Here is a 25,390-nt window from a genome sequence, read left to right as displayed (position 1 = left end):
TAATTCCTGGGTTAAAACTTGCCCGTGATAATCAAGCTCAACAAATTGCCACAGATACTTTTGCCTTCGAGTGACCCTGACTAAGTTGGCTTCCTTATAAAACTGAGTAGTTCCATTCCAAGTAGGTAGCAAAGCTCTGGGCAGCAGCTCAGGTCCAGGTGTGTCCCTCAGTCTTTGCTAAGATTTGCGTGGTCTTGAGCTAGGCTTTTGATCCACTTTATTCATCAGCTCCCTGTTTGCAAACTGTTGAAACATTTCCCAAAATAAAATGTAGCAATGACTGAGGTACTTGATACTCCTCAGCAGGGAGAGGCAAAGTAGCCAGTTCAAGAAAAAAAATGAAAATCCAATGACCAAATGACTAAAGTCTGCTTTTTGTCAAAGCGTAAATATTGCCTTTTATTCTTCCACTTAATTTAATGAAAAGGAAATATTAAACTGGGTAAAACACAGTTATGATCTAGTAGGTGTACCAACTCGAAAGCTGACCTGTGTGCCTTAGGACTCTCCTTATTAGTTTTGGAGAGTTTGAATTCCTGTCATCTTAAAGTGTCTTAAGCTGAATGGGTCTTGTTTAAGACCAGGTTGGTTTGTTTTTCAGAGACTGAAATTCAAAAGGATAACTAAAGTGTTGATACAGACCTTTCAGTGGATCTAAACATATTATATATATAAATACTAGAGTCATGTACAACCTACTTAGTGAGGCACCTGTCATGTGCTGCAAAAAGTGTTTAGTTTCAATATATACTAAAAATTATTTCAAATGTTACATTACAAATATATGATAGAGACTGAAGAGGAATTAGTTGATGGCATGGTAGTAAACTTGGAAATAATACAGGATTCTCGTTCAGAAGCAGTTACGAACAAGGAGAAGAACAACCCTGTTCAGAGATTTTAATGAGTCATGGATTTTATCATAAATGAATAGTAATGAGTTCCACTTGAAGTATGTCCTTTTTGATGTTTTTTATGATTAAAACTGTTTGGGTGGTCTGTCTTACATCGGGTTCTCTTGCTGTGCAAAGAGAGTTCCTTTTTAGGGGGGGTGTGTGTGTGTTTGGGGGGGGTGGGGGAGTGGATGAGTTTTGTTTGTTTGGTGTTTTTGTTTGTTTTTCTGTGCTTGTTTTTTTCCTCCAAAGAGGAGGAATTTGTGTTTATATCATCTGAGGAATGCAAAACACTGGAGTTTGCAGTTTTATCTATATAGTACTGCCTGTCCAGCAACTGCTGCTGAAAGCTGAGACTCCCCACATAATCCTTTTTGAAGTTGGTTTTTTTTTCTGATCTATTAATAGGACAAAATACTAAAATGCTTAAATACTCGTCATGGGTGACTGGGCTGCTTTTGAACTGAAAACAAAAGCTGCCTACTGAGGTGATTTTTTCTTTTTCTTAAAGGCTAATCCCAGGTGTGTTAAATATGGACTTCTTTCCTTCTTTCATACTCCTAACCAGGATATACCCAGTGGGACCAATATCTCTTTTGTGGTCAATGCTGCAAACTATTCTGTGGAAAGAATGCAGTTTATGCTAATGCGATGTCCTCTCTGTTCTTAGAAATTATGATGATCCTGTAAGTTTTGGGAAAATTGGGAGAAATAGATAAAGTATACCCAGGTGGAGGCCTCCCATCAGGAAAGGCTTGGGAAAGCCAGACAAAATCAGCTCCTACACACTCAGCTCAGTGGTGGCTCTCAGTCCTGGCAGCACAGCTAAGGCAGTGCTGCAGTAGTGCCTGTGTGCCAGAGCACTGCTTTATTTTTGTCCAGTGATTATCAGGCAGGTTGTCCAAAAGGAGCTAGGGATTATGGGGCAAACCACACAGAGCTGTAGGAAACCAGACTTTGTCAGTTGTGTTGTAGGCAGATCAAACTTGCTCATCTCTTCTGCAGGTTTTCTCTAAGAAGCCTTAAAGCAGCTCTTGTCAGTTTGAAATACAGTAGTTTTGAACAGTCTTGCTGAGCTTTAGGTGTTTCACCAGATGCTGTCTGCTGCCGGTGACTGCTTTGCTTTAGAAATGCCTTCTAGGCAAGGAATAAACATGGGAAATTTGCTTATCTGAAACACTGTTAATCTATGAATAAACTGGAAACAGCTGCGTTAATTTGAAATGTTATTTCTAAGCCCCTGAACTTGGAGATTTTTTATTTTTTTAAAGTAAATGTAAAAATCTTCTGGTCTTGAGAAATCTCATTATTAACAAGAAAGTTTCAGGTAGTCGGGATGATGAAAGATAACTTAATTTACAAGGAGAGAAGGCTGGTACAGAGAAGCCTTACAAACCCTAGTGCAAATGCAGTGGTATTGTAATTGAAAATGAAAAGATCACAATAAAAGACAAAGCAATCCTCCACCCAGGCAAAAATCCCCTAAAATATTGTCTGCAGTGTTGGGTAACAAAAACGGTAATATTATGCAAGGGGCGAAAGAGTCAGAAAGTGAAAGGGCTACAAGCAAAAACTGAGAAAGGACTTGCCACCCTGTGTGCAGGCAGGTTTGGGTTGTGTTGTGGTTTTGTTGTTGTTGTTTTGTTTTTGTTTGTTTGGGTTTGTTTTTATTAATAGGGTGCCACTAATTACCAACATGAAGACGCTAGTTTCAGGACTTAGACAAATTTCGTTGAGGTAAGCCTGCTAGAGAAGGATATAATGCAGAAATGTCGAGTAAGGACTAAGAAATAAGCAGAGGTAGAAGGGCGAGAGGAGCAGTAGAAGAGCAGGGGTCACTGGGGGATTAGGGACCCACAGCTGTGGTGAGAGAAGGGAGTGGTGTGTGGGTTGGGGAGCACTGGGCTGTGGTGAACTGCAGTTCCCAGCTATATCCTCCTGGATAATGAAGGCATTAGGGAAGGATAAGTATGAAGTCACTTTAAACATCAGTTGCTATACCGTGCTTGTCTGGTACTTGTTTATTCCTTTCCACGGTACTTATTTTACGTCAGCTTTTCTTTTTTACAGTACTTTTTAGTCTTTCAAGTGGAGTGCGTATTCAGCAAATAAAAAGCAAACTGTTTGCCAGTTTAGTAGCCTTTCAGCTGTTCTGGTTTTGAAACCTGAAGGAGTACACAATGGAAAAACATCCTTGAAATAGTTTACCTATGACAAAAAAGCTTTTCCCAGAACGAAAATACAGACTCTTCCTGAGTACCATGTTGCAGTACTTGTCTTCCCTCCCTCTGCATTTTTCCACGCCTGCCCACCCCCCGCCAGAAGATAATAGATTTGGCTCTGGAAACTCACTTCCAATGAGGGTGGAGTGAAATTATTTTTGCTGCTTTCTGACAAAATGAAACAAAATGTGTCAAAATCGTACAATTCTTGTTGACCCAAATGCTTGTACTAAAATTTGTTTCTAATGTTTTTGCAGCTGATACTTTGTTTTGCCTGTATACCAATGACTGTGTGTGTGTGAACTCCTTGGAGCGATGCCAAGGACTGGAGACTGGGACAGTAGCAGCTTTTATGAGGTCTTTTTGATGTCACTGAAATGAGAGAAACACCAGAAGTGTCTCACATGACTGTCTGCAGGGCAGAAACATCTTGTGAAGTTTGCAAGTTGCTGGGTAAGGGGTTAATTGAGAGATTTTTTTGCTTAAAAAGCATTTTATTTATTTTTCTAGCTATATTGTAACTTAAGTGTCTTCTGTCAGGAACTCCTAATTAGTGGTCTGTTGGTGCTCTTTAGTTCCATGTTTGTGACTCAGTTTGAGGCTACTTTGATTTATTCCTTTTCCCTAAAAGAGTGAAAAAAAGTCCCCTAAACTCAAAAGAAAACCCCTCAAAATTATTTGTTAGTAGTATTCACTGCAACTTACAAAATTTGAAATGGTACCAGAAGAGTATGTAGTATTTGAAGGGATATGATCAACCTAAAACAAGCACTCTGAAAATGTTGTGCTGTTAGTTTTTTGAATAGCCTCCATCTTCACGTAGGTCAGAGATGCACATCTCCAAACTTCTTGTTTGCATGAGTAGCAGCTCTGCTGCATGTGGACGTTTCCAGGCTTTCAGGAGTAGCAACCTGTTACTGTTCACCCACTCAGGCTAGGGAAGGTGGATTGTAAAGTTGGAGCCGTTACAAGCTTGTTGCTCAGTGTCCCTGTCAGGCTGACAGCGTTCGTCTGAGAGAGCTTCTTGGAATTCCCAGGGACAGCTCTAACATGGGGACTCCTTTGAGTTCACAGTAAGCCCATGAAAAAAAAGTGTGGGCTTCAGCTCTTTCCCCCTTATGTTTTAGTCATGCTAAATCATTTTGACTTACTACAGTTATTTGCCATATGCTGAGGAGGGGAGGCATAGGTGTCTGAATCCATACCCCCTTGGATTTAAAAATATTTGTGCCTGCTAGTTCTTGCAAGATTGGAAAGACACTGCTGAGAGCGTTGCCAAGTCACCAGAGGCTTTGCAATTTGGTGCTCCAGCTCTCATCAGAGCATTTTCCTGCCTGATCCCACTAACAGGGCTCTTGCTGAATGGCAGTCCACCAGAGAGGACTTTGTGCTGAATTCCTCTGTTGTCTGAAGTTACTGGCTTGTTGGTACAAGTTTAAATCCTGGGGATTTCAGTAGTATAATTTATAATGATTTTTAATGGTATGAGCAGCGTTAGCACCACCTAACCTTGTCCTTGTGATGCTGGGTAGGTGATGTACAGAGAACCTCACAGCTGAAGTATACATGAAGCAATGAAAGGTGAATAAAGCATGTGGAGAGTGTTAAGGCAGTGCTGGAGTATGTGGCTCTTTGTTTTTCTTTGTGATTTGAGGGTTAAGGAGAAAGTATCCAGACAGGTACTTGTCAGCTCCTTAGGGTTTCACATCGCCTTTTCATGTTTGTACCTTGATCCTAAAACCAGTAGTTATAAACCAGCTAAGGCTTCAGACAAGGAGTTTGCTTTTCTTAAGATCCATGCATGGCAGTCTCAGAATCATTGACCTCTCATGGGATATGTGCATTGAAAATTGCTGAGCTAGGCAGTTGCTGTGGAGATCAAAGAAACTGAAGACGTTTAAAGGAGGGCAATGGAAGTGCAGCTCAACTAGCATACTGATTAAACGGAGAATTTACTGTGCAATTACTGTGCTACATTCACTTTTGTTACTGCTCTCTTATTGTTTGTAGCTTCTTAACTAAGATATGACAGTAGCTTATCTTTCAGGCTTCTGCAGGCCAGTTAATTATTTTTCTAGGTGAATTTAACCATCTCCTAAACAAAGCTGAAAGTGCAGTGTCAGGCAGTGATTCCTACTCTGTAAGCTGTGGAGTAGAGACAGTATGACATGGCAGCATTGCTGCTGACAAGGCATGGCGAAGGTTGACACTGCTCTTTTGATCCCCAAGTTTGGGAACCCTTTGTCTAAGCTATGGCAAGCTACAGGTGAAAGAGTTTGTAAAGGAAAACTGCTTGTCTTTACTCAAGTTGTTATCAAATAATATTGTCTTTGTATTATACAGACAGTGCCTAATAAATCTCTAAAGAACTGGCTACAAAGGCACAGGAAAGAGTTTTTTAGAAAGCATTTAGAACTTAACAGTTCTGTTTTTAAAGCATTAACCTTGATGATTGGTTTCTAAAGTGTATTTGTGAGAATATATAATACATTAATTAATCAAATGCTTGCTTGTCATAGGTTTAGATTAAATGTATTTCTCCCAGTGGTGCATCTGAGTTTATTTCAGAGTGTTTCATCATGTGGTAGGAGTTCTGCTTTGCTGAACTTGCAATAGGTAGCTGAATAGCTCCCATTTCTGTGATACTGTGAGTGTTGATTCATTTAAGTATTAAAAAAAATACTTCAACAAAAATCAAATGTAACTCAAAAAGTAACTTATCCAGAGCGGACTGAAATAAAATCCAGCCAGGGTTCTGAAGTGGGAGTGTGTAGCTGTGCCTCTGTGTGTGCATGTGCATACACTTGCACACATATTTCAAAGTGCATCCTTCCAGTTGCATGATTTATGGTCATATTTTCGAGTTTGGCCAAGGTTAGATGACAGTCTTGAACTTCGTGAGTCTTACTCCTCTGACTGATAGGATCAGAAATGCAATAAGGTATGGACACTTACTCCCCTGAGAGGTAAAGTCTTTTGTTGCACATAGAACAACCTATGAATGAGGTTGGAAATAGGAGCGAGCATAGTCTATCCGTATTCTTTAGGTAGTGCCCTTTTTTATGGGATCTTTGAATAATGTTGGAATGTTGGCAAAATGAAATATCTGACAGAGTTGTTGTATTTGTACTGTGTCATGAAAATGAGAAAATTTACGTGGCCCATTTTATTTTCAGGTTTGCTATAAACTGCCTGCCGTAGCTATAATGACACCAGCCGTCAGAGAGGCAGCAACAAAAGGTCATGGTATCCACTTGTCACCTTCTTTGTCCTCTAGAGCTATGGAGTCTGATACAGCTTTGTGCATGGAAAATTCCAGAGCAGTGGAAGAGAAGATAAAAGAGGACTCCAGCGCACAGATTACTTGCTCAGTCCTGGGGTTCCGCAATGCTGGACCCAACCTCAGGAATGATATCTTCAGCGTGCAGCACTTTGGTTCTCCACCATCCTCTAAGCACTATCAGTCTGTCTTGTTAATGAGTACAAATTCTGCGTTTAGCAACAAAACCAGTAAGCAAATGAAAGCGGCACAGCCTGACTGCTCCAAGATGAGAAATTCGTTACACAATGGTGCTGACACATCATTTGGGCAGATCAGCCATTCGGAACCTGAGGAACAGGTCAAAGGGGAAATGTTTTCAGAGACCACATCTCCAAATTTAGCAGAAACACAGACACTTTTGGATTCAAATGTAACTGAATCCAGTAATGCAGAAGAACTGCAGCTTTTAAATGGTAAATGGTACAAGAAGAATGGTTTTTTGGGTAGGGCTTTGGAAGTCTGCACTGAAACAATAAAAGGGAATTTATTACACCAAATTCTTCAAGGGCCTTCAGAAGGGATTTTCAGCTGCACCCCGGAGGAGGTGTATACTCGCTTGCTCCAGTGTGTCACTAAGCAACAAATGGAAATCAGTCGTGCCAAAAGGACTCAGAAGCGTTTACAAATGCTCCTGGCAAAGCATGTTATCAAACACTGTGATCAGCAGCTGAAATGCTTCGTGAAACATCAGCTACAAAGAATGAAGGTTTTCCATGAGCCAACCAGGTTGTTGAGCAGTAGCTCCCTCAGGTGCACTGAAGGTTGGCCAGAAAACACCAAAACTGCTTTGGAGAGTGGATCAGGTGCGGATGTACAGAACGGAGTTAGCATTGCACCAGGTGAGATCCGGGGGTTTGCACTTGCTACTGGAGGGCTGCTGTCTCGTGTGGAGAAGGATCTGGACTCAGATGCAACGTGTAGCAGCTCGGATGAAGATGGTGAGGATCGGACTGTAAGAACAACTGTGGAAGCGTAAGTGTTAAATTCCTGCTAGACTCGCGTAGTTCATACCTATAAATCTAGGTGGAAGGGTCTAGGCCTGCAGATTCCTTCTTGTATGAGTAACCTCACTCAGCAGTCCTCCTGAAATCAGCAGGACTGCCTGTTTGTGCTCGGTTTGGCAGCGGTCAGACAGAAAGTAAGAACTTCTAATTACAGCATTAAGGTACAGTTACTTTACTAGACTGTAGAGAGCTGTATTTTGTATTGCACTCGTCAGTTTGCGTTACATTAGTACTGCTAATTAATTAATGCTTAGATGGTGCTGTAAATCAAGTAGTGATAGCTGTGCTGTAAATGGTATTTCTGGCTGGTATGGAAATAATTTTAATTTTATTCTGGAGTTATAAGACTTAGTCAATGTTATCTCAAAATCCAATACAATGTGGTAAAGAGTAAAAATTACAATCTGATGCAAGTGTCAAGCCATCCAGTATTTGGGGCTTGTGTAATGAAAAAGTTTGGTTCCTTGAATTATAATTTTAAAAATGTTAATTTAATTACTGACGTCGTTCTGCTACTGTGAATGAAGCTGACAGTGGTTGTTTTTCGCTGGTATGTTTTTCAAGAAGAACAAGGGGGAAATTAGTATAATTAACTAAGACTATCTTGAATTGACAGGGATCCTGCCAGTACAGTATGTTGTAGCTTTGGAAATCAGTGGTGGGTAAGAGAAGTAAATAGAAAAATTGTTCCCTAATGGTGGTACAGCCTCTTTTTATTTTTATTTTTTTCCTCCCCCCCCCCCATTTCCCCCAACCTTGGTATACTGTTAACACAGTCCCTTCATTCAAGGAGTTTTAGAAAGGGCGGCTGTTTTCAGCTTCCTATGGCTGGAGAGAACAGAGTATGTCTTAATGTCTGTTAAGATGTGATAATCAGGAAAGTGACCCATGGAACAGAGCTTCACACAAACACAGCAGCTTGGTAGGAGCTTCATGGCACCTACATTTCTAGCACTTGATGGTTTTGTGTTTCCCAATCTCTTCTTATCCTCTCTGCTGTTAGGGAGTGTCTAGAAGGCATTAAGAGTGACACTGGTGTCTGAGGAAAAATAAATATTTAAAAACATATTTCTTTGTCTGTTTTCTTGAAAAGCATAATGTTCAGAAGAAATCAAGGAAGCTTTTCTTAAATTGGAAGAGAGCTGTACCCTGTTAAATGTTTATAGCTTCAGTATGGCATGGCTGTATCATTTATACGTGTATCATGTATCACTGGCATTTTGTTGAACTCTTTAGGCCTGGAAAACAGGAGAAAAAGTGCAAAGTAAAAATTAGTTTTCTTTTTTTTTTACATATTTTTAGGATTATAAAGTTTGTACTAAAGTCCAACCAAAGCCTAATGACTTGCCAGCTAAGTTAGGATAATCTTAACTAGTTGAGTTTGCAGGAGAATTATTCTCCTTTTGAAAGATTTTAGAGAAAACCAGCAATTTTGGCTCTTCCCAGTATAGGAGAATCTGCATTCTTCTAGCTGCTATGTTTGAACTTCTGAGTAATAGCTCTGCCTCTAGGACTCTAATCTTTTGATTACATGAACTGAAAAAGAAAAACTGATGAGAAGCTCTTGTTTCTCGAAGGGTAGTGGATAATGTAGAACTTGGACTGAAGTTCTGTGCGAGGGGTTTTTTTGCCAGGGACAGTCAAGTTTCCAACTCTGCTGCCAGGCCTTTACCTTTATTTCTCCGTGTGGCTTTTTAGTTCCTTAAGTTATCTTTCCACTTAAGGCTTATTCAGTCTGTTTTGTTGCAGTGACAAAAAGAATGCGCAGAGGATTATGAAGTATGAAGACACCGCCTTTGGCTCAGGAAATCCCCAAGCTGCCGTTGCTGGCAGTTAAGGGAGTATTCTGGAGAAGCGCTGCTCCCTCCACGCCTGCCTTGTTGTAAGGCTGTTAGCTTGGCCGCTGCTAAGAGACAGGAGGCTGGGTAGATCATCTGTAATCTGACTCAGTGCAACCTTTTATTTGTGGGTTGTTCTTTTTCCTCTCTTTTTTAGTGTTCTTACTGCTGAACAGCAGTCAAGCAGCAGGGGAGATGAAGTTAGCAGTGTGTATGAGCTAAGGCCTTGCTGCACTGGTAGTGCAAGAATCACTGGTGTCTGAACTGTGCCACTGCACCAGCGAGCTCAGAGTTAAAGTACTGCCTAATTTAAGCAGAAGACTCTTGTCTATGTGCATAGGCTGAGACAGTGCTTAATTTAACATTGCAGTGAGGGCAGGCTGCTCTTATTTGAGTTTAGCATTGTCTTCCACTTGGAGTGGTTTTCTTAATTCTCCGACTTTCCTCAGATTTGTCTTTGTGGCTAAAAGGCTGTACTTTTTCTTCTAGATAGCAAAGGTAAATCACTTTCTCCAGTGCGGCTGCTGAGATTTGGTGTTTCCTGAGCTTTACCACTTTAAGGCTCTTTGGATTACCTTTCACATGGACAGAGAAACAAAGTTAACATCCCTTTTTATTTGTGCTAAGTGGATTTATGTTCTTTGAAATGCCTTTCTTTCTTAGGGAATTGACTCTTAGCATAGTGCTTTCCAGAAATAACATGATCAAGTGGAAGAGAGAATACTTGTTTCCTCATCTGTGACTTATTTTTCATAGTGAAGACTTTATACTGACCTGGAAAGACTCTTCTGTGATACTCTTCATAACACTGAACTGTAGATGTTACAGAGCTCTAGTAATGCAGTGATAAATGGGAATAATGTTTTGGTTTTGCCTGTATCACAGGGTACTGATTGCATTTATCTCGAGAGTATAATCATGCCAATGGCTGGTCATTGTGGTGCTTTTTATCCTTTTCTAGGGGGGGAGGAGGTGTCAATCCAATGGGCAAGAGGGAACGAACTTGCGGTTACCGTGTTTACCTGAGAGCAGTCTGTTTCCTATCGGGAGGGAGAAGTTGATTCTGGCTCCAATTCTTCACAGTAGGAAAAAAACTTTAGCTATTTTTAGCCTTTTGAACCTGTTCGTTCTCATTATCCTGGAAAGAGTTTTGCTCGGTGAGTGTTGACATAAGTTCTTCTGAGCTGTATCTCAGTGCTTTTGTCTCAAGTAAGAGTGTATTTATCCTTCTGTTTCAGTGTCTTTGTTGTTTAGTTGCAAATAGCTGTTATATTCAGACCATTGTTCATCCCTTGTGCATTACACAGGTGCTGTCCTCAAGACAAGAAAGATCCTTGGTCTGCTGATGAACACAGTTCTTCTAGTTGGCAATTCACAGTACTTACTGAGCTTACTAAGTACTTACTTAGTTTCTAGAGTAGTTGGAGAGCCTCATCCTATTTCAAGAGCTTAATCAAAACACATTGGGTCCTTTGAGTATTTACTAAAGAGAAATATGAAGAAATGGTTGTATCTTTTCAGGAATTTTGTTGTTTTGCTGCTAGTGTCAGCTCCCGAATGTCTTTAACCCATCACAGTTTTCATAGAAGGTTTCTTAGGCAAAGCGTCAAAGTTCTGTAAGTAATTTTTAGTGTGTTCTAGTGCAGTTCTAGCCCTTGAGTGTAGGAAATTCCCCGAGACACTGCACAGGGGATATGGTAGTACTTCTCTGGTGTCTCAAAGGCAGATGTAAGGTGCAGTTCACTCGTTCTGCGTTAGGTGTTAGTGACTGAAGTGGACAAAGGGCCCCAAGGACATTACAAAGCTGTGTATAAGCAGTTCCTTCAGGAACTCACAACTAGCATCAGCCACTTGAAAGGCAACATAGACAGTATTTCACCAGCTGAGTTCACTTGGAATGGGTTGATGGTCTTTGTGGCCATGAAGATGGAAGATTATCTGTAGAAATGGTCACCGATTTCAAACAAGGTGAACTGGGGAAGGATGTGAGCTCAGTTTTTTCAACACACCTCTGGGAGCTATGTATTGTCTCCTTCCAGGACAACTCTGCATCCTTATTCATATATTATGTGTGTTCCTGATGTGGTTAGAAGTTCTGGTTGTTTACAACACACCACAATGAGGGCTGCTGAGATATTTATTTGGGAAACCTTTGAAGTTGCAGGGTACAGAGTTTTTCTTCTACATGTGCTGTATGTATGATCTTCCAGAATAAAAAGATACGTCGCTGGGGTTCCTCAAAGGCACAGCTGCTTACTCCATCAAATAGTAATACATGTACCTAGTTGATTACAGAGGAAAGACTCTTCTGCAAAATAAGTAGCTCTGTCTACTCATGAAAAGTGCTGTGCCCTGTTTCGCTAGTCCTCCTTCTCCATCTGAATACAGTCCTTTTGCATAATTTGGTGGGATTTTTCTCCTTCTCAAATATTTTCATGATTTTCCTCTGATTTTTGAAATACATGTTTTACTGATTATCTTCCAGCAACCTCAAGCCTGCTGAAGCACCACTGTTATATTTTTCCATGCCCACAGGGTTTATTGTGCCTGGAAACTTTTATAATGAATGTGCAGAGATAGTAAATTTTTTCCCTTAGGTTGCTAGATGGAAAGAGAAGATGGTAAATCTGCTTTTAGTACAAATATTTGGTGGGGAGGGGAGCAGTAAGGCGGAGAGAATACAGGAAGGAAGAAAATGCTGTGACTAGTATCTCCAGATCTAATCTGTTTGTTCTAGGTTATTTTCCATTTTTCCCAGCATTTTTTCTCATGGCTAATTGAGCAACACCAGTGCAGTTCTGCAAGCCTCGCTGTAGAAGGCACTGCTTAAGGGCTGGGGTTTATTGTGTGTCTTCGAGTCACACCATAAGGGGAAGCTGTTTGTTTTCACAAGGTCAGGTCCTGATTTTCCACTCTGAGCTGTAATTTTGCTTCGTACCTGATATGAGAACCAAATTCTGGTTTAGGAAAGGGCAGAAGAGTCTGCCAGAACTAAATACTGCTCTCCATTTTTCTTCAGCACAAAACCCCAATTGTTTCCAGTTTTTAAGACCTTTTTATTTTACAAGTCCAGGAAATGTCTTATTTGCATAGAAGATTAATGTGAGGGCTTTGCATAAGTGTAAATTCATAGGTGCTAATAATATGCTGATTTCAAAATACATTGCTTTTTCATTAATTCCATTCTCTCAATTCTTGGATCCTGTCACTAGGATGTGGGAGGAGAATTGTTCAGGGCATGAAAGAAAAGATAGCTTTGTATTTCCTTCTGTTTTCCCTCTAGGGATGCATGTATTATTTTAGAATACATTCAGCCTCACTTGGTTGGATTTCCGTAAGATGGATTTACAGCTTCTTTAGGGTCTCACATGTGTTTACTGTTTTTCTTTAGAGATCTCATGTACAGCAATAATAACTTGCTTTTCAGTAAGACTTCCTTCTCACAGTACCAGAGTAATGTTCTTGTAGTGAAGATCCTGATTGCTAACCTGTAATTACATTAGTATTTTTGCAGCTGCTGAAAGCAGACTGAAAGATTTTAATAAAAGGCAGAAGGTTTGACAAGTTGTAACCTGCAAGAAAATCTGAGAGCTGGGAATGTCAAAGCTTTTGAGTTAGGTGTTGAATGCATATTAAATAAATACTTGGCATTACTCTTCTGAATGACAGTTTAATACACAGCATAGTACAGTAGAATGGAAAATCTAATAATCACACACATGTATACATTACAACCTTGCATGCTTGATTAAATGCTAGACAAGAGTTTGGTGCTTGATGTCAACTGCTGATTGATCAGTATTTTATGGCTAGCTTTTTTCTTTTGCTGGAATGTGAAATGTGTTTGTTTTAATTAAAAGATCTGTTTACAAACAACAGTGAACTGTCTTTGTCTTGTAAAGTAAGGAAAGCATTATTTCATTTCATTTCATATATAACATTGATTTCATGAGGATCTGCTTCAAAGGGGTACATCTAATGCCTGTGAAAATCGGCGTTCATGGGCCCCTCTGCAGGAAATCATTTAAATGCTTTCCTTATCACATGAAATAAAAAGTGTGCATAAAGACTTCCCAAAATAGGAGTGCTGTCCTGTAACAGGGTTTCATTCATGCTGCTAAATATGGGTTAGGAATGTAACTTGAGATGTCAGATTTAAATCTATCAACGTGCACTTTTTTATTGAAACTGAAATAGCTGTAAATTATTGTATTTTCGTGCAAACATTTTACCTACCTGTTGTGGGTGAGAAAAAGCTTTCTATTGAGAAATTTGAATACATTTAATTTTCAGTTAGCAGACTTTACTGATTCTGGTTTTGAAAAATAAACAAACCTGAACATTCATACTTGAATATATGTGCAGTATAAACTCCCCTTCTTCCCAGCTCATGGGGGTAGACGGGGCAGCAATAAAACTCACTGAAACTCCACCCCAAGCTCCTACAAAGCACCCAGACCAAGAAGACTGCAACTGTTCAAGCCTACGTTCATTGCACTCTCTACCCCTTGTCTCTGCAGACCTGACTGTGGGGTTTAACCTCAAACAAACTCCATCCCTGCACTTGCAAGCAGACAGCTGAGTACTGTCTGGTTGCTCCTCTGTTACTTAATCACAGCATGCTTGCAGCAGCTGTGGGGGGGGCAGAGGACTTGATTTCTGACATGCCATGGGTGTCCTGTGTCCTAGGGCAGGTGCTGGGGTCCCTGCTGGGGCAGCTCTCAGTTGCTCTTTGGCAGTGCTGCTAGGGGCTCACCTGGACCTGGGCTTTCATGTTTGGCACAGCCCCTCTGGAGCTTCATTTGGTCCTGCGGGTGGGCTGGGTCCAGGCCTCAGAGCTTGAAGCAGGACCCATCCCACCTCAGGGGTCCTTCCTGCTCTCCTGTTAGCCCATTCCCCGCAGCAGCCATGTGTGCAGTGGGTGCACTGCCTACACCACTGTACAGCAAGGCACGCACTTTGTTGAGGTGTGTGGCGGCAGGAGGTGGCAGTCAGTGTGTGATGGTAACTTTGCTGCTGCTGCTCCTCATTTCTCTACCTGATTGCTCTGCCCTGGGCTTCCTACCAGCCACAGCCCCTTCTGAGTCTCATCTCAGTCCCTGCCCAGGCAGTTTTGTCCTGTTCTGCAGGCTCTCCACTGCCAAAACCCTGCTGTTGGTTTTCAGTGCATCTGGATCAACTGATAGTCGTCTGTCCAAAAGGTCTCAAAAAATACGCTTCTAATCCATTTTTACATTGACATCTGATACTATATACAGCTAGAAAGAAATCATTATAAGCTGGAGTTAGATGCTACACGAATGCCATACCCACTCATTCCGTGTAAGAATATATGTACGGATGTTGAGGTGAACTGCAGTGGCTTCACAGCATTGACATGCTGCTTTGTATGCTGGAATAATGTTCCGTTTGCACATATCTTTAAAGAAATATGTTGTAAGCTCTATCTTACTTTATGTTGAGCTTGGGATCCAAACATAGCACTGCTTCCTTGATTTCTTTTTCAAGGGCAGTTGTGTAATACTTGCAGAGAATTTCCAGGCCTGTGTTCCTGGTGTTTTGTTGTTAGTCTATTGATGTTGTGCCATTTCAGAGGCAAGAAAAGGAGCTTGTTTCCAGGCAGCCCTGGTGTTCCTGAAGTTTCTTTCATTGCATGTTATTACTACCTGCTTCTCTGCTCCACGTTGGTCTGATCTACAGCATGCTGAGGTTTAGTGGAAGAAGCTGGGGGAGCCGATGAAATCTTAAAAATTACTTGCAAAATGTTTTTAATCGAAAGCAGTAGCAGAGATGCATTTCGCAGTGCATTTTTTTCTTTTGTTAAAAGAAATGGTGCTGACTGTTTACCTTCTGCAGGCTTTTACTTCCTAGGCAGTTAATATTCTAACTGACTGCATCTCCACGAAGCAATTTGGCTTTTTGTCATCAACAGCTCTAAAAAATTATGTGACCAGAATTGAAGATGAAAAGTGCCTACCGGCTTGTGAAGCCAGCTGTTGGAAAAAGTTCAGCACTGTACCAGGCAGCACTATTCTAAGAAGCTGAATTTTAAAATTCTTTTGTTGAGCCCTAAGTTGAGTTAACAATTCAGTGCAAGTGTAACAGCTCAGTTTATAGTATAAAACCTGTAGTGATAGTGTGATCCTTTGCAGGGACCCTGTAGCAAGCAAGTACTGGCTGTGTCATCACGTCAGTGTGGAAGATGTGATTTCTCAGATGAGGGAGCATGCAGAGCTCCAGTGTGAACACTGTCCATTATAAACTTAATTGTGGAAGACGTAAAAGTCTTACCTTGTTGCTACTTCATTTTTTCCACCACTCTAGTTCTGTACCATGAATTTTCAAGGGAAAATCGCAGGTTGACAGTTTCGGGTGTTACTGCATAAATGACTTAGCAGAAATGTTCAGCAGGATAAAGTTTTTTGGTTTGGGTAGGTAAGATGTGTATTATGTGTTAGTATCAACATATGTTATTGGATGCAGTTCTGAAAGTATTAGATGACAGCAGTATGGCAGAGATGGACCAGGCGTGTGTGCCAGAAATTGCTGTGATAAGCAGTTGCTGATGTCTGTAGTTGATAGGGAGCACTGTAACCCCTCTGTTGTGTAGCCATGTAGTGTTTCAGAGGAACATCTCTGCCAGGTAGAAATTTCTGTTAAACGCCAAGGAAGATAGCAACCCCAGAGGCTCCAGCCGAATGATCTGGTTGCAGCTCTTCTCAGATTGCAGTATAGTTCTGAGTACCAGAAAACTTGCCTTAATTGACTCTTACTTTCCCTGGGCACAGCTCAGTTTGGTGCCGGTTGTCACGAAACAGGGGCGTATTGCTCTCTGCAGTCAGTCTGCGGCACACACTGCTGGATGATCTGAGCAAAGGCTGATAGTGAACTGTCAGAGTAAATAGTCTGTTGTTGTGTGGTGTTGATCGGATGTGATACCAGAGGGTGATACTTGTTTTACTCTTGTTTGCACTCTGAAATGCATAGAAGAGATTGAATTCATAAAAGAGGACTTGCTGTTCTTTTAATTATGTGACTGTTACGGGTTTAACAGTTAACTGGTCCAGGGGAATTAATACTTCAACAGCTACTGAAGTTCATTCTGAGAACAAACATTAAGTAGGTGTGCTGAAAGAATTAGTCCTTGAGAAAGCATTTACAGGTCATTTCGTAGTTCAACTTGTTTGTTCAGCCTTTACAAGTGTTGGAAGCTTTTATTGGGAGTGGGCATTTCTATCTCAAGAGTAAAATCTAGAAAAAATTATCTAAAATACATGCATATCTGAACTCACCTAATTTAAATGTTTTAGATTGTACCATCTCCTAGTTTTTGTAGGTAATCTCTTATTTTCTTCTCTCCGTCTGCAATAAACATGTTGAGTTTCACCAGTGTGTTGACAGGAGGTATCAGAAGCCTTGTGCTCACCTTGCTTGGTGAGCTTGCAAGAAAACGCTCGTATTCAGGCCAGCTGCTTTTTGAGCATTGCCATGTGTGGTCACAGGAAGACTTGACTGTCATGCTGGTGTAAAATTAGGGCGAGCTCAGGAAGTCCGCAGGCTTGCAGCTCCACTCCTGGGGGACCCCCACCACGCTGGTGTGCTGTTGAGCGTTTGTAATAGGTTGCCATGTAGTGAATATGAACTGGTTTGTGTTTTTGTGAGCTTCCCAAGAGAATTGGGGGATGTATGATTTTTTTTCCAGTGTTTTAAGTCTCATGAATTTCATTGTGAGACGTATGGTGTCTGAATGGGATTGAAAGATCTGGAGAACTTTGCTTTTCAGTTTTCGGATTGAGTCCTTCATCAAAATGATAAACTTCTGCTGTTGTTTTCAGTGACTCCCACCAAGGAAGGTGATTAGCTCTTTACCCTGAGAGCAATCAGTCTGTAGTTTGTGAACTGCTTCTTGCTGCCAAACACTTCAGTGTCACACGGTTGGCAATAGGCCTCTGATAGCCCAGGAGCTCCCAGCGAGAGGAGGACGTGGACCAGCAGGGATGATAGAGGTCAGGATCACAGGGATGCTTTAGGACTAAATAATCTGGAAACTGAATGCCAGAACAATATGGATTAAACAGAAGCCTGGCAGAAAGAGCAAAATACCCTGTGTGAGCGGATGTTGGGAACTACAGCTGTTCTTACGTTTAATGCAGAATTTTGGAGTTGGAGAGGCTTTTCCTGCCCATACTATGTGGGTGCCTTGCTTTCTGGTTTGTTTGTGTTTTAGAATGTTGTAACTTGAAAACGTTGGTGTTCTTTGAAAAAAACCATCTGGAAGGAGACTGTGTTTTGGGTTGGCAAACCTATGTTTTGGACTTTCAGTGTGAGTCCGTTGCAAGAATTCTGCTTTCCTGTTCAAGAGGAAACATCCTGTCATTGTCGTGGTAGGAGCACGTTACCATTTCTCCTTGGGAGTCATAAGGCTGGAAGGCCTCAGTTTCTTTTTAATTTTCAGAAGATAAGGTGCATGTGGAGAATCTTGCCTTGGGCACAGGGCTGCATGCTCTCAAATAGTCTTTCCTGTGCTCACCACTCTGGTTTGAATCAACTTTCCTGGATACTTACCATCAGTCCCAGGTTTTGTATGTTTTGTTCATTTTAAACACCACTGTGTTTCTCCGTTATTTATTTGCTTATAAAAACAAATATGCCTAAAAGTTTTAAATTCTGCCTCTTATCCTCTCCTGTAAACAAAAAAACCCCCATGCATAAGACCCCAAAACCAGTGTGTGTCCAGCACAGCAGTTTAATCTTGTTTAGCAGTTCCCCTTTGCACTCAGTTAGGTTGCCTGGGGTTTTTTTGGGACAAGCTGATCTTAGCTATTGGGAAAACATAAATCTTACCCACAATGTAACGGAGGCACTGGGAGTACTTCTCATAGTCCTGTTGCGTTCTCAGTTCTATTTCTGGTCATACTTTGACTGTCTCCTGCGGTTCAGTCAAAACAGGGGAAATGCAAGCTGGTATCTCACACAGAAACAGATTTAGCCCGTCATGCAGTTCCAGCGTGGTTTCTGGGGAAATCTATTTGAGGTGTTTTATTCATATAAAGTCAGAATTGCTCTGTTCTCTCCCAGTTCTGATAATCCTGGATGAGTGCAGATCATCTGCAGATTGAGAGTCATTGCAAGAGAAGCAAGTTTAATATTTCACTGTACTGAACATTAATAGCTTTTGCAAATGTAACGTGGTTTATATTGAGTTGCTAGCAGAAGAATGAAGTTGATATTCCTGTGGAGGATGCACGTTGTTACAGTCGAAAGCACGGAACCCAAGTAAAGACGCCTTGCAAAAGGAGCACGCAGGAGGCAGGACAGACACAAACTTTATTTTCCTTGTCTCATTCCCAACAGAGAAACAGAGCAGGAGCTTCTACTTTAGCACTTGCTCTGACTTCCTCCTTCAGTAACAGGCCTGGTTATTTTTGTAACCCTTAGTGGTGTTTTGTCTTGGTTTGTTCTTTTTACTCCTCTGGATTTACAGAATTAATTCCCTGGTGCTACCTTGAAACAGCTTTTCTTACAGAATGGATGTTACACTGTACTCTCTAATAACCCAGGAACATGGGTGTTAGTCTTTTTTTTAATTGCAAGAGCAGGTTATCGTTTGTCACTTGAGTGACCACACTGCTTTGCGTGCAAACAGCTCACTTCAGCAGTGTGAGGATGGCTTCCTCTGAGGAGTTACAAGGTGTGCTAAAACAGTTTGCAGAGAAATAGACTTAGAAGCAAAGATTGTAAACAAATAATGCAAGATCAAACAAATGCGAGTGACAGAGGTGGGAGCAGAATTCAGCAGTGCTCTCACCTCCTGTCCCTTAAATGTGAGGTGGCGCTTGCAGCCTTGCCCTGAGCTTCTTGCCCCTTCCCTTGTGGCAGTGCAGAGGTGTGTGTCTGTCAGTCTGAAGGCATCACAACTGGGAAAGGGATCTAGACTTAAACGTGCTTCTGAAGTTAAAATGAACCATGAACCAACCCCTGTACTTGGCACTGGTGAGGCACTGGTGTTTAGCCTGGAGAAGAGAAGGCTGAGGGGAGACCTCATCACCACCTACAACTGCCTCAAGGGAGCTTGTGGAGAGGTGGGTGCTGGTCTCTGCTCCCAGGTGATGGGGGATAGAACAAGGGGAAACGGCACCAAGCTGTGCCAAGGGAGGTTCAGGTCAGAGAGAAGGAGGAAGTTCTTTACTGAGAGGGTCGTCAGAAGCTGGCACAGGCTGCCCAGGGAGGTGGTGGAGTCACCATCCCTGGATGTATTTAAAGAGCGGGTAGACGAGGTACTTAGGGATATGGTTTAGGGGGTAGACAGGAACGGTTGGACGTGATGATCTCAGAGGGCTTTTCCAACCGAGCGATTCTGTGATTCTGTGTGAACTCTCCAGTCTGTGTAACTCTGGAGCTGCCCAAGTGCTTGTGCAGGTGGTAGGCGTGGACAGCCTGGGTTGGCAGGGGAGAGGAGCTAAAATTGCTTCCTTTGGCATGGAATTAAAACATTTGTGCTTAGTTTGTGGAAACTCTTCCTCACAGAAGAGCCTAAGGACATCTTTGTTACAGTGTAATTACCTGTTAGTTTAATTATACAGTACACTTTAAAGCCTTAAGAAATACTTGCACAGTATTTTAGAATGAAGCAAAAATATACATAATATATTTAACAGCTAATGCAATTAATTCAAGATTTTGTATTGTGTTTAAGAAAAAAACTGAAAACAAGTGTTTGAAAAATAACTTGTGATGTAACTTGGCAGAGGAATTTTTTTAATGTAAGTGAGAAAGTAATATGCAGATGATATCCTTTATTTGTCTTAAGGTCACAGTAGTGAACTGTTCTTCTGTTACCTGCTATGGTTTGGTATTGATGATGGGTTCCCTTACTGCCCTGCTGATTTCATGCAGTGTATGTGACATAAGAGCAGCTCTGGTCCTTTCCATTCCACTCCTTATTTCCCAGCTTGTGGGCACTCTTTGTGTTTCTCATTTGCTCCTCTCTCCTCCTTCGTCTGCTTGAGGGCAGCTCAGCTTTCTCTGCAAATTCTTGCATTGGTTGGGAGGCAGTTCTGTCAGGGTGATTTATTTTCGTTCACCTGGGCTTTCTTGTATCATGTCCTGGTTTGTGGAATTTTGTTCGTTTGTCTTTTCGGAAAGGAATAGAGATAAGCACCTCAACACTCCTGTTGGCTTTTTCTTGGTTATCTCCTTATTTCTATTTAACTTTTTTTTGTTACAATTATTAACTAAGGGGTTTGTTAAGGCCTCATTAAGCAGCTCTTTCTTAGGACTAGCTTTTTGCCATCCCGGGGTCCTGAGCCAAATCCTGGCTATTGCAACCCTCACACTTGTGTGAACACAGCATTTAAGTGAACTCTGACTTGGACCAAGTAGGAATTTGGATCCCTCCCTTTTCCTGCCAACTGTATTTTATGTCTTCCAGAAGCACAATCGTGCAAAAGCTGTCAATTCCAGAGAGGTTCTTGGCAAGAAGACCTGGTTAAAGCATAAGTCACCAGGGCTGTTCACTATGTGCTGGTGATAATGGCAAAGAGAAATAAAAAGGGGTTGTCAGAAAAATGAGTATTCACAAAATGACTTCATGTGCCTTTTTTCCTATGAAAAAATCACTAATAGTGTATATAAAATGTAAACAATTTATTATTGTATATATTTACAGAGTTCTTCGAGTTTCTTTTTGATGGTGATCCACTTTATTTGCTTGCACACAGAATCTGGATTTAAACTGGACGTTTCAATCCCCTGTCTCATTTCATCTGTTCATTTTTCTTTGTAGGAGAGAGTTTAAGCTGGTTGTAAATTATGTGGGCAGATAATTTATGTTAAAAAAGGGGAAAATTATGTATGTTAATCTATCCCAGACTCTGCCTATTCTTACTAGCTGAAGTATACTGAAAGTTCTGAGATATTGAGTTATATTATGTGTTATAATCTTTGTCCAGAAAATAATTGGGATTCTCAAATTTGGTGATACTCTGCTCATGCCAGGAAATATCGAGTATCTTCTGCAGAGTGCTGTATTACCTTTCTTTTGTTGCTGAGGTAGTTGACACGAAATTCTGCATGAAACGATTTCCCCTGTGTGATGTTCCTATGCCAGTTCAAGGGCATCTGCTTTTTCTTGTGTCTTTTGTGGTACTTCAGCACTCTTCATTGCCTGGGGAGCAGGAGATCACGTATTCTGCCTGTGCAACATTGAGATGCAGCGTCATCCGGGATTCAGATCCAGTAGTTTTCTAAAAACTTTGTTTTTACAGTTCTTTTAAGTTAGCTGTGGCAAACTACTTGACAACTTTAGTGAGAAAAAACATCAGTCGTTTTCTTTGAATAAATGAGCTCAAGTTGATGGTAGGACACTAGTGGAAGTTGCGTACTAAAATACTGCATTGTGATGTCTCTGTTGCTTAAACTTACTGGATGTTAAAATTATTTATTGAGCGGCACCATTATGTCATTAACTTCTTTAATATGTAGACTGAGAAGAGTTTGCTGATACCAGTGATGAATTTAGCATCATAAAGTTAAGCTAGTGACAGTCTCGAGTACCAAGAGGCATCTCTGTTGTGTCACAAAATACCTATTTACCTATTAGCAAACAGCAGTAAGAGTGACCTACCTATACTATACTGGCACAGCTATATTTATAAAATAGCTCGGATAAAAGAAATCTAAACTGCTTGGCTGTTTTTTTGGGCAGTGACTTGATATCTCGCTGGTCATTGCTAGATGATGTTTTATTACATTCCAGTTGTTAGCAAGGGTATTTGTGAAAGCTTGTGGGAGGAAGTGAGGTGTAGGAATTTGGATTCTTGCTGGTGGAGTTCCTGGAATTCTTTACAAATCTGTAATCTACATTCACTGATACAGTTTGGTAGTTTCTCCAGCTCTAGGTTTTATACTACAGAACAGGAAACTGGCTTAGCCTGGGAATAGCCAGTGAGCGTTGATCATGCTGGTTTGGGCAAGTTCTGTAGGTACAGAAATAAGCTGATGTGAAACTGGATGGGTATAATCGGGTATCGCCTGAAAGCAACTGAGATGCTTGCAACGTGAGGCAGAGCAGCTGTCAAAAATGTTCTTGTGCAAATGTGGTTATCTTTATTTTTGGACTAACCAGCATTTTGTCTTCACAGCAGCTATACTTCTGAATGGAAGTGGCTTGCAGACAGAGCTAGAATTGGCAGCCGTTGGACATGGCTTCAAGCCCAGATTTCAGAACTAGAATACAAAATCCAACAACTAACTGACCTTCACAGGCAGATACGTGCCACCAAGGTATTGTCTGTAAGCTCCTAAGTGGGCTTTTCAAATAATCTTTTGACAGTGTTTCTTGTAATATTCATTTGGGTCCTTCTTGGTGGTGGTGGTGGTGGTGGTGGTTGTTTTACCCTCGAGTTCTTGTATCTACGCAGGCTATCACATGCAAAGGTTAATGAGAAAGACATCGGGAGCTAAAAAGTATTGTACCCTGGAGGCACCAGTGCAGGACTGGTAGACGGGAACTCTTGGCTCCCTATCTGTGATAGTGGCTTTGTTAGTGGGCCCAGAATGAGGTACTGCATTTTTCACCCTAGTTTTTCCCTTTACAGAAGAGGCAAGATTTGGTTTTCAGGTGGGGTGGTTGGTTATTAATTTTTGTGTTGTGGGGTATCAGGGTGGGTTTTTTTGTTACTTACAGTGCATGTTTATTCTGAGGGTTAGCTGGTTAATGTTTGTACAGCACTTTGAACAGGTCAAGGATTAATTATTACTAAAATTCCAACGTGTGTAACTCATGTACTAGTTTTTGTAAATCAAACTGGCTAGACAGTGGGAAAGTCACATTCCTAAAACATTAATAATCTATCTATCAATTTAATGGGTTCCCCAGGACATTCTCATGTGCAAGAAGCCAAAACCTGTGGTAATTCTGGTGGTGTGATAGTGAGGGGTTCTAGAGAAGGGCTCTTTGACTCTTCACTGATGATCTGTGCTGGAGTCAGATAAGCACAGGCGGAGAGGAGCCAGCAGATGCTTTAGACTTTGTGTGGTTGAATGTGAGACTTGAAGTTTAAAAGGAGAGGGGAAATCACCCCAGAAAACATTTCCTCTGATGACATAAAGAAAAATTGTCCCCTCTTCTCCTTTCGCCCTCAAAGCCCTTCTTTTCATATCCAACTTTGTCTCCCTGCTCCCAGTCAGGTTTTCCTTTAAAAAGTAATTCAAGAGCTTTTGTCTGGGGGTCTCTCCTGTCTCTGCACTCCCAGAAGTGAAAGGAGATACTGTATTTTGGTGAATGGTGAGAATGCCCATGTTTTAGTGTTGTCCTAAATACCAGGCACACTGTTACACCCAAAAGCTATGACCCTTTAGCTTAGGTCTCATGAGCTGCAGAAGACAGAGAACTAAATAACAGAGAAATGAGAGAAAGAACATTCTTTTAGTCATGCATTTTCTTCGCGTTAGGTGGTACGTTGGCTTGGAGCCTCGTCATCGTCCTGGTGGAGATCTTTCGTGACATTCCTTTTTGCAGGCTTCATGCCCCTTTCACCAGCTGTGGTATTCAGTATTTGGCATCATGTCCCATAGTTAAGGTGGACACGTATTTTCTTCGGCTGTGATTTTTTTTGTGTACACGTTTGTTGTATACCAGTGCAGCAGCTATGGAAGGACACGTGGGCTGATAGAAGAGCTCTTAGTTTTCATTTAGTGGCTGCAAAGTAGTTACACAATATCCTTAGAATTTGTGTGCTGTGTTCAATGGTTTCTGAGTCTTTTTCGTGTGTTTAGAGTGGAAAAAAGTGTGATTCATAGCCAGTGAACAGTTATTCCAAGCAAAAAGCCACTCCTCTAACACTGTAACGCAATAGGAAGGAGGATGGTTAACTTGTGGGCAGTTTCCTGGCCTATTGCATTGTGTCTTCTCCATCTCTACGCACACAGAAGCAGCATCTCTGGATCTCTTGAGAGTCCTTCCATTTAAAAAAATGTGTGTCTGCAAAACAAAACAATTCCAGTTAAGGGGGAGAGGGGGAGGAGAGAGATCATTGAGAGAGCCTACTGGTTGTAACTCATTTGACTTACAATTCCTATATATTCCGTATTAGTCTTATCATTCTTTACTCTTCCTTGTTTCTTCTGTGCCTATTCCATCTCTCCCTTTTCATACAGCCTGACAATCTTCTCCTTCCTTTTCTGCTTGCGTCTTACTGTACTTGTTGACAGGATTCTGCAACTTCAAACAAAATCCAGTGGAAGGTGTGGGGAGGGGTTCCCCCTTTTCACCACTTTCCCTGCGTGTCTTCCTGCTCCTCCGATTTCAGAATTTGTGTTTTAGACTTCTGTGGGTTATTTTTTGTTGCTCTCTCTGTCGTCATGACCTATGATTGTTTTACTAAAAGAATCTAAAGATTATAAATTCTAAAATAGTCCAAAGCTATTGAGCTAGCTTGTCCTCCTTTTGTGGCACATGAAGATTAGATCTACACTTGAATTTCCTCGAAGGGACTGCCTGTGTTGTAACTGCTCTTGGTCTGCAGATCCTCGTGTGATGCTGTCTGGAGTTGTTTCCATCTGCTGTAAATGTCAAAGCACAGATGATGGGTTACTACCTGAAAATTAATGTGGAAAATCTAGTGTGACTTGATGGAAATTCAGAATCTCTGTGCCCCTTTTGGGCACTGAAGCAAGTTTTCAAGCACCTACGTTTGTTTTTAGAGAATATCTTTGTTCTCAGCTTTGAATTTTATGATGCAAACAAGGGAATAAATTAAAGACACAATGAGAACAGGAAAATTTCACGTTTTCTCCTAGTCTCCTCTTTGAAGTCTCTCTGAGACTTGCTTTCGTGATTTAGGGCAAGTTGCTGCCGAGGCAGGAGTCAAGGTGAGAGCAAAATTACAGGATCCTTAATTTTCCACAGCCACAACCTAGGTGAAGTCTGTCTTGCTGAAATAAATAAGATAGGGCTTCCTTGTATTCACATGATGACAATCTTCCCTTGCTTTTTAGGGGAATATTCTCACTAGAAAGAAAAATTTGAGGCAGTGTAATTGAATGGTCCCATTCTTGCAATATCTGCTTGGTATTTGGTAGCAGTCAGTACTTAGGAGCAAGTTTTTTC

General features: G+C 41.2%; 1 protein-coding gene across 1 annotated transcript in view; it reads left to right on the top strand.

Moving 5' to 3' along the window:
- Positions 1-6,297: 6,297 nt before the first annotated feature.
- Positions 6,298-25,390, top strand: part of KANSL1L (KAT8 regulatory NSL complex subunit 1-like) — a 54,227-nt gene continuing 35,134 nt past the window's right edge. Inside the window, exons 1-2 of the mRNA XM_010193895.1 lie at positions 6,298-7,409; positions 22,422-22,563. Of these exons, the coding sequence (XP_010192197.1) occupies positions 6,322-7,409; positions 22,422-22,563 (1,230 nt within the window). The 5' untranslated portion in view covers positions 6,298-6,321. The remainder of the gene's footprint in view (positions 7,410-22,421; positions 22,564-25,390) is intronic.

This window comes from Mesitornis unicolor, unplaced genomic scaffold (genome assembly GCF_000695765.1).
Source record: "Mesitornis unicolor isolate BGI_N332 unplaced genomic scaffold, ASM69576v1 scaffold14131, whole genome shotgun sequence".
NCBI lineage: Eukaryota > Metazoa > Chordata > Aves > Mesitornithiformes > Mesitornithidae > Mesitornis > Mesitornis unicolor.
This window is presented reverse-complemented; position numbering and strand designations above follow the sequence as displayed.